Source organism: Mesoplodon mirus (genome assembly GCF_964341445.2).
Source record: "Mesoplodon mirus genome assembly, chromosome: 12".
NCBI classification, from domain to species: domain Eukaryota; kingdom Metazoa; phylum Chordata; class Mammalia; order Artiodactyla; family Ziphiidae; genus Mesoplodon; species Mesoplodon mirus.
In genome coordinates, this window is record NC_138988.1 from 62,696,444 (window position 1) to 62,706,050 (window position 9,607).

General features: G+C 43.6%; 1 protein-coding gene across 3 annotated transcripts in view; it reads right to left on the minus strand.

The window, feature by feature from the left end:
* Positions 1-6,987, minus strand: part of PRIM2 (DNA primase subunit 2) — a 272,180-nt gene extending 265,193 nt beyond the window's left edge. Inside the window, exons 1-5 of one of the 3 annotated variants that reach the window (XM_082639744.1) lie at positions 6,889-6,987; positions 6,007-6,168; positions 4,102-4,205; positions 1,534-1,613; positions 66-186 (exon numbers count right to left, since the gene is read on the minus strand). In XM_082639744.1, coding sequence (XP_082495870.1) covers positions 66-186; positions 1,534-1,613; positions 4,102-4,205; positions 6,007-6,168; positions 6,889-6,958 — 537 coding nt within the window. In that variant the 5' untranslated portion in view covers positions 6,959-6,987. Of the gene's footprint in view, positions 1-65; positions 187-1,533; positions 1,614-4,101; positions 4,206-6,006; positions 6,169-6,282; positions 6,602-6,888 lie in introns of those variants that run through there. The other 2 variants (XM_082639743.1, XM_082639745.1) reach the window with 2 other exon arrangements.
* Positions 6,988-9,607: the final 2,620 nt, after the last annotated feature.

Consider the following 9,607-nt stretch of genomic DNA (forward strand, 5'->3'; position numbering starts at 1 on the left):
CACCAACACTTAAGGGAGGGATGAACGGTGATAACAATCGGGAATGACTTTAAAAATATACTTACAGCCTCAAACTGCAAATGGCTATCCTTTAAGAAACTCTGAATTTTGTCCTTGGGTAAAATACTGAATCGAAATCGAAGGAGATCCATTTCTTGTTGAATGAACCAGCGCCTAAGCTCTTCGCTAAAATGGAGATAAGGAAATTATAAGTGAAAAGTCCACTGACTATTTTAAAAGTCCACTGATTATTAAATCCAAGAAATTTATATGAAGCAATATTCAAACATGAGCAAGATGCTAAAAGACTGAAGTTAAAAGCATCAAGTCCTCTATTATGATAAGAGTGTGAATATATATCACATGCCACAATCTCCCTGGGATAAGTAGAATATAGGGGAGAAAGGTGTTATGAACATAAAATTAAAAGAATTAAATACAGAATACTTCGAGCCTAGCTGCATTATTATCAAATAACATAAAACAGTGCATTTCTTTTAATGTAACTGCAAAATAGCCATCTACATCAGAAAATGGGGTATCCCTTCGGTCAATGCCAAATAAACATCAAAAGTTTTTAAAGGTAACTTCATCTCTGAATGGATTATGATCAGATAAACTATGCAAAGTAAACTTTGCTTACAGCTTTATAGTTTATAATTTCACAAAATTTAATACGCACTAGGATATCTCAATTTTTTAAGTCAATATACACTAATTTATAAGACAGATGGGCATTATTGTTGTTGTAAAATAATTATGCTACTTCATGTAAAATATGATTTAATTTTCTTTCCCCAAATGACTTTCATATTGTCAGCAATTCATTTACTGCATAAATTGCATAAACTGCATGTGCTTTCTTACAAAAGAAAAACTCTGGGACTAAAGCTGGTGAATAATTTCTCAGTTATTATCTTGAGATAGTCACCAATTCAAGATTCCCATTTGATATTACCAAAAAGAAACAGAAAAGAAACAAAATAATAAGTATGTAATTTAGCCAAAATTAATACAGGAAAAAAAAATTTTTTTAAAGCAACTAACTCCTTCTCCCTCTGGGTGGCGCTGTTGACTTACAAGAAACCAACTACCAAAGGAAAGATCTTAATCTAACGTGCACCAGCCCATAAACGTCAACATCTAAAAACCTGTGCAGATTCAAGTATGTGTTTGATTCATTATTTCTTATAAATACTACCACTTTTTTTCTGGGGAAAAAAATATCAAAAGTCTTTCCTAATGAAATTCCCTCTAATTTTAAATCCTAAATGAAGAGTCTCTCCCACAAAGTAAAAAGTGTTTTAACAGGCAAAATCTGAAAAAAAAAAAAAAAAAAAAAAAATTTTTTTTAATTTTTTAGTAAACAACTTGTTTCAAACAATTCTCTGCAACAGTGTTCCGCCCACGAGCCACTGGTTTCTGACATTATTCTTGGATTTCCTACGATCAGTACAATACCTGTCAGCCCTCCTGGACCAGTTTACAACCCAAGATGTCAGACTTGACCATGGAGGACAAAGGTATACTTACGACTGGCAGTAAGCAAGGCGTAAAATAAAGTGAGAAATGTGATCTCTTCTTCGGGGTTCATATTCATCTTCCAGGTTTTCCTTAAAAACAATGGCACATGAAGAAAATAAATGCATCGGTACAGTAAAAGGTGTAAAGAAATACTGAGTCAGCATAAGCGAATGGTGAAGTACGAGTTTCAATAACACAGATTTCATAATATGCTCCCCAGGGTGAGTACCATTTTACTTAGGTTAGCAATCAGATGAAACAGAACTGAACAACAATACCTCCTGGGTTTGGACCCCACTATTTTCTTCCTCTTCTTAACTTTCCTTCTCATCCAGCCTACACCCAGGCACTCACCTCTTCTACTACTTCTCACATCAACCCTCAACTGCTTTCACTTCAACCATTTGGCAAAACCTAGATTCTAAATAAATCCAAAGATACACTCTGCAGTCCTGTTCCCAAAATGCTGAGAACCTCTGGGAAAGATATATACAACTATAGGAATTTGGAACATTAAAAATTCACAGCCTCTAACCTTGACTGGACCTTTACCAACACCAAGGCATCTTTATTCAAGCTCAACACAGTCAGAGCAAACACATCCTGAGCATTTCCAAGGTACCAGGCACTGTTATAAGCATTTTTAATCCATTAGCCCATATAATCCTTTGAAAACTCCTATGAGGTGGGCATCACTATATCCCCATTTTAAAGATGAGGAAACTGAGGCAGAAAGAAGTTATATAATTTTGTCCAGGCCACAAAGCTTGTAAGCAGCAGAGCTGGGATCTGGCCTGTAACCATCTCTTTCCTCACGTCTTAAGAAAGCTGTTTCCATCTTCACTAGGTGGACAGTGCTCCCCGCCACACCACCTTCTTCTCTCTCATCACATGACCTCACTTACTTTACAGAAGATAAAGGTCCCCAGGCCGACTCCTTCAGCCCCAAGCTCCTGCCGCCACATGCTGTACTGCCTTCCCTTCCCTCTCTGTGGACAAATCTCTCTCCTTCCTCCTACATAAAGCTAATCCCTACACTGAAACCCCATGGCCCACCTGCTCTTGCCTCCTAAGGACCCTGACTTATCAAATGCTCTCTCAAAGTATCTTCAAGCTCCCTCCTCTTCTTTCTCTTCTAGATCTTTCTGCTCAGCTTATAAACGTGTTCAAGTCACCGCTGTTGTGTGTGTGTATCTTCTCTTTTTCCCCCGTCTTTTCAGCTACACGTTAGAAGAGGATGTATTCCACATCACCCTCTCACCTCTCCTCCAAACACTGCCACTGTTCCAGCTTCTGCCTCTACCTACAAGGTTCTACCCCGTTGATAAATCCGATGATTCTATACCACTAATCTTATTGGTTCTAAGTGTCTGAAATCGTTCCACCATGAAGACAAGAGGTCTAGATTCAGATCTTGGCTGCACCGTTTTCCATCTTATGAGCTTGGGCAAGGTACTAGCCTATCGATATCAGTTTCCTTGTCTATAAAGAGGGATGATGACAGAACCCACCCTCCTAAGACCACTGTCTGGATTACATGAGTTAATATTCGTGATGCACTTAGTACAGACTCTGGGACATGGTTAAGAACAATATGAATGTGTGCTGTTGTATCATTACCTGCGTATCATGATCATCCGTACTGAGACCCCAGCTTCCCTGGCTGCCAGGGTGGCTCCTCTCCACCCCAAGGCAGCTCCTCCTCAATTGCCCTTCCAGACTCCCCCCATTCCACTCAAATGTTTCCCTGGCTGCCTCACCTACTCCTGATGATGCCAACCTTCCTCCTGAATGTGCACCCCCACCCCAGAGGTCCCCAAGTCCAGATCCGTGTGCACACCCTGCTGGCCTCAGACAGCTCCACAGCACCTCAAAGTCATGTCGAGATCTAAACTCAGCGTCTTCCCTCTAAAAAGACTTGCCTCCCCTCCTGTATATTATCACCATCCAGCCGTCTCACCAGAAACCCGGGTGTCATTCAGAACTCTTCTCTCCCTTCTCTCTGCAGTCACTAAGATCTTCCTATTCTACCCTCTCACTATTTCTCCAGTCAGTCCTCTTCCCTCCATTCAATTAACTCTTGTCATCTCCAAGTTCCTAACTAGTTTTCCCCACCAAAGATGACCCTGTCCATCTGCTGTTGGCAGTCATCTTCCCAAAATAAAAACTGTATCACATCCATCAAGATTCGGTTCCAGCACCATCTCGTCTGGGAAGCCCTCCCAAACCTCCCCAACCTGAGCTAATTCTCTGTGCTCTTGGAGTTCGTCACCCTGTAATACACAAAGCACATCTGGCAATGTCTGGAGACATGGACTGGGTGGAAGCCAGAGATGCCAACGAGCCCCCTAAATGCACCGAGGAATCATCAGACCCAAAATGTCCACAGTCCCGAGGTCAAGAAGCCCTGTGGCACTGTAGTCTGACTGCATGTCAATCACCCGTAGTGGACTGTAGGTTCCTTCAGAAGAGTCTTTTTTAAAGCCCTATGCCTAATACAAGACCTTTCCCACAACTGATACCCAGTACATGAATATACACAAACCAAAGAAACATCTTTTTCCCTCTTTTACTTACTCTGTAGGAAAACTTAAGCTTCCGAAGCTCAGCCTCTAGTTTACTCTGGTACTGCTCACTTCCTTTCACGTAGCTCACACCAAGATTCTCGACTGCTTTTAGCACTAGAAAAATTTTTTAAATTTTTAAAAACAGAAGAAATGAATAAAACATGTAAATGCAAGATAATTTTAAAAAACTAAATCCAAATAAAATCTATGGCTACCAATTCCATAGTTACTTGTTTATAAAAGATGACAATATTTAAGCTTTATTTTCTGCAAGTACATTATATAAGTTACATATGTTTATCAGAGGATAATCTCCACCATGTGCAGAAAATACCCACATCCCACAGCATAATCTCACACCAGGGATTCTCAACCAGAAGGGAGAGAGGGATGGGGGGAGATCACTGATGGACTGAGCACCACTGCTGAGGGATGCAGAAGTGTGTCTGCATGTACAGCCCTCGTGTGGAGCCGTCTGTGAGGCAGTCTGCTTCACTGACTCAGCACAGACTCATCAGAAGACAGCCCTTCCCTTCCTGATGAAACAGAGAAGGAGAGGACACAGCAGTGAATAAGCAAACAAGCCACCGTGACTAGATGCTACACACTGTCCAAAGGTTCCTGAAGCCTCTGTCAACCCTTCCTCAGATGAATTCTTCTGCCATCGGTATGAAAAGAGACATTTTTTAATTCAAGAACGAAGAACTTCTAAAATGAATCCTGAACATAAACCCATGTCCCCCAGGTACCTCCGTATTATGGTGTCCCGAACCACTCATTCTCTGCCCCTCAATCCCACTCCTCTTCCTGCCACCCCACCTCCATCCGCAGAATTTCTATCCACCAGATCATCCACACTGGAACTTCAGCCACCCCCACCTGTTCCACCACTCCTCATACCTAAGAGTCGCCAAACCCTGTAAATTACACCTCCTAGTATCCCTTCAATCTCTCCCTTCCTGTCACTGCCTTACCATCTCACCTCCTAAGTGCCAAACCCAAGGGACGCTTTTCAATCATCACCTTAATCTCAATGAGGCATATGACACTGCTAAGCTTCCCAGAACCCGTTCTCCCTTGCCTTCACCTTCATTCAACAAACAGGTAATACAGATACTCTGTATTAGCAGTTCTCACCCTGCTCCTCTAAGAATGATTAACAGTATCTCACCTCTACTTCTGATCTTCCCACCAGGATATCGTGGAACATAAACTCTACAGACAGTGCTGTTATTTGTTTCAGTTTACAACTAACTTGTTTCTTTCTTCCACCAACACACAGAAGTAGGTCCCCAGTAAAACTGCTACATCCTTCTTACACCCCAATATTACACCATTAGCTTGGCACAGAATGCCCTTGCTTACCCATACTTCTCCATCTACCCTGAACTTGTCACTGTTCCCTCCAATATGACACTCTCTCTCATGCCTCCAAGCCTTTGTACAGGTCATTATCCCAGCTTGCAAAAACCCTTCACTTCTTCTCTGTTGAGAAATTGCTACTCATCCTTCAAGGTCCAGATCACATTTCAACTTCTCTTAAGAAGTTTTACTTAATCAGACTAGGACAATCACTCCCATCTCTATGTTTCAGTAGCCCTATTAGTTACCTCTACTAGAGCACTTAAAATACTAAACTACAATTATTATTTTGGATATCTGTCTCCATGTACTAGAATACAGCTTCAACGAAAATGAGAATTACATTATTCAGCTCAAAATCCCTACCACCTAGAATAAAGTGGAACTCAATAAGCAGGCACTGTACAAGGAATAAATGAATGAATAGCAAAATCTCAACAGAAAACCCTCAGTAAATATTTGTTGAATGAAGGAAATAAATTACTCTAATTCATTCCCACAAAGTATACGTGAGGTTCTCAAGAATATATAAATTCTAATTCAAATCACTCACATTTAACTCTATCGATAGCCAAGTTTTCAAATTCTATCAAAGATATGTTTCCAGAAGGCGGCTGCAAGTAAAACTGAAGGCTATGTGGGTAGCAAGCATTCCTCTGGTCATCTGCCAACCTCAGTTTCCTCCGATTTCCTCCAAGAAACTGCATCTTGTTACCTTGGAAGGAGGCACATAAAGTAGTTGAAATGATGGAAAATGGAGTTTTAAAAAAATGCAAAAAAATAATTCCACATGTAAAGGGAAAAAAAATTGAGGTTGAAGAGCACGTACGAAGTGTTAACAGTAGTGTCCCTGAGTGATGTCTTCTGTATCTTCCAGACTTTCGACAATACACCTGTAACAATTGTGCAGGGGGTGGGGAGAGGTGTACGCTGGAGGAGACGCAAGCAGTGGTCCTAGCCTCCTGCAACATCAACGGCAGGTGATGCTGCCTGCTCACTAGAGGTCTGTGTGCCTCCGCCCTTAGGTCTCTGCCATCCCAAGAGTCAAGATAAGATTTCACACGGGCAGCAATCCTGAATTCGGAGGAGAGCGCGGGAGATTCCGGCTATATCAGAGACTCCATGCGCAGGGTCCATTACTCGCTTCCTCCCTTACATCCCCGGGAAACAGACAACTGTCTTTCGGGTCCCGTCTGTCGGAGCTCCTCTCAGGAGCGTCCACAGATGCCTAGTGACACCCCGCTCCCGCCCTCCCCGCCCCCCACGCAGGGCGGTCTGTCAGCACCGGCACCGGCGGCTCTGCCCGGACACGCCACCAATACTCGATACCCACCCTCTGCGCCCGTAGCCCCAAAGCGCTCTCCTCCTTCTCTGGACTCGCAAGCCTCAACACCAGGATTACTGTCCGTCCCAAACCCGCGGGGGCTTCTCTTACCTCCAGCCACACGAGACGTGAAAACACACAAACCCCAGCAAGCGCTTTCCCGGGTGGCGGGAGAGTTCATACAAGACCGGAAGCGGAAGTGGCTGGACCACCAAACCCGCCCCAGAGGTCCCGCCCACCTGCGCGGCCCCGCGCTTGCTCAGTGGGGCGCTCTGGGGACCGCGGGATTTGTGTCCACTTTGTAAGCTGCAGTTCCTGTGCATGGAGCCGCGCTGTCTGGGGCGGTGGGCGGAGAGCGGGCCCGGCACTGGCTCCCCGCTAGGGACTCTGGGTAATCTCTGAGGGCCCCGGCCTTTGGGGCTGCACGGCCCGCGTCTTACAAATGCGGAGGCAGACTCTGGGTCATCTACGTACAATGCCTAGGCCATCTACATACAAAGCCTAGACGGGCTTTTTCCTAGACTGCAGGCCCTCCCCTGGGGAAAGATTTACGTCCAGTGCACCCCCTACACACACCTGGTGCAGGGCGGCCACAGAAGATCTGCAGTGAACTAGAACGTATGCATCATGCACACGTGCACCCAGAAATCGCTCGGCGTCTAAAGTAGAGCAGGCCCAGAGGGGCATAGCGGCGAGCACGTGCAGAGCGCTGGGGAGAATGTGCCCTAGGGCTGCGGACCCGGAGCTAAACCGGCTCCCCACTGCAGGACGCAAGGTTTTCAGAGCTGGAAATAAATTTCGCCTGTGGCCTCCAGGAGGCGTGTCTCGCTTACAAAAGGGGCCGCGGGAGGCTCTAGTAAAGATGGGAGGTGAAGAGCCCTCTGAAATGCTCAAGGTTTTAGAGACGTAAACTGCACTGAAATAACGTAAATCTTCAGAGCACTTACCCAGCATGGACCAAACTGTGGCTGGCACTGACCTTGTACCAGGACGCGTTTTAAGTGACTTACACATAAGTTCATTTTATTTCCATAACCATTTAAGGTAGGTTCTATTATTAACCCCCTTTACAGATAAGGAAACCGTGCAACAGAGAAGTTAAGTGACTTCAAATATCGCACAGTAAATGGCAGAGCCAGGTTCAAAGTCTGGGAGACATGCCAAGCACCACAGTGCTAACCACCACACTGTACCAATTCCACTATCGGCACCTCCCCTTAATTCCTTATTCAACACACAACTAACATCACCTGGCCTGAAAAAGACACCTGAAGCGTAAGAACTGCCTGAAGAAACCTGGAGCACAGACCATAAGAACATTTATATGAATGTTTAGCTGATCTCTGGATAGGGAAGGAATTTAAATATAACAACTTACAAAGAAAAATACCTAAAGACTTGACTATACAAATGTAAAATTGTGCATCTAAAAAAAATCACAAGAATTTTTGCAGTCATAGCAATAGGGGAAAAGTTCACTATAAAAATAACATCAGGGACTTCTCTGGTGGTCCAGTGGTTAAGAATGAGCCTTCTAATGCGGTGGACGCAGGTTTGATCCCTGGTGGGGGAACTAAGATCCCACATGCCGCAGGGTAACTAAAGCCGGGTGGGCTCTAGAGCCCACGCTGCAACTATTGAGCCCGCATCACAATTAGAGAGAAGCCTGCCCGCCTCAACAAAGAGCCTGCACACCACAACGAAAGATCCCACCTGCCGCAACTAAGACCCAATGCAGCCAAATAAATAAATAAATAAATATTTTAAAAATTAAAATTAAGGCTTCCCTGGTGGCGCAGTAGTTGAGAGTCCGCCTGCCGATGCAGGGGACACAGGTTCGTGCCCCAGTCCGGGAGGATCCCACATGCCGTGGAGCGGCTGGGCCCGTGAGCCATGGCCGCTGAGCCTGCACGTCCGGAGCCTGTGCTCCGCAGCGGGAGAGGCCACAGCAGTGAGAGGCCCGCGTACCACAAAAAAAAAAAAAAAAAAAAAAAATTAAAATTAAAAAATAAATAAAAATAATATCAAAAAGGCTAATACCATCAAGATGTAAAGAATTATGTAAATTGGGAAAAAATCATAAGATACAAATGGGAAAAGAATAGCAATAGATAATTCATAGACAAAGCAACTAATGATAAAGTGTGAAAAAATGTCTATCATTGGCAGCAAAGAAAATTTCCCCTACAAAACTGGCAAAGATTTTACAATGAAAATACTCAGTATCGGGCAAAGCACAATACGATGGGCTCATATAGGAACTGACTGCCGTGATACAATTGTGGAGTATACTGTAGTTATATGTATTATGAGCCCTAAAAGAATTCATACAGTTTTACCAAAGTATTTCACTTACATGAATCTGTCCAGAAATAGACACAAAAATTTGTGTCCAAGGAACGTCATTGCACCATTATAAGGACGAAAACCCAGGAAAATAAATAAATGATGGTATGTTCATATCATGAGACATTACACAGACTTTTTAAATATATATGTTTTTGAACAATATTGACCTGGGAAAATGTTCAGGATGCTATGAAGTCAACAGAGCAGAATACATAAAACCACATATGCCAGATAATCCCAATTTTGCAAGAACATAGCATTACAATTTTCTCCAGCATTTCTGACTACTACCAATAGGCTGCCCTCTGCAACTCCTATCCTCGTCTTGCAATCCAGGCATGTGTTATGCGTTGCGATCAGAATTTTACGTGCAAGACTGCCCCTCTGTGCTAGTGTTGTTTTTATTTCACTTTTCTTGGCTTCATCTTTGGCCTGGTCTTAAACTGGCCCTCTTTTAACTTAAGTATCAATGCCCCTTTTT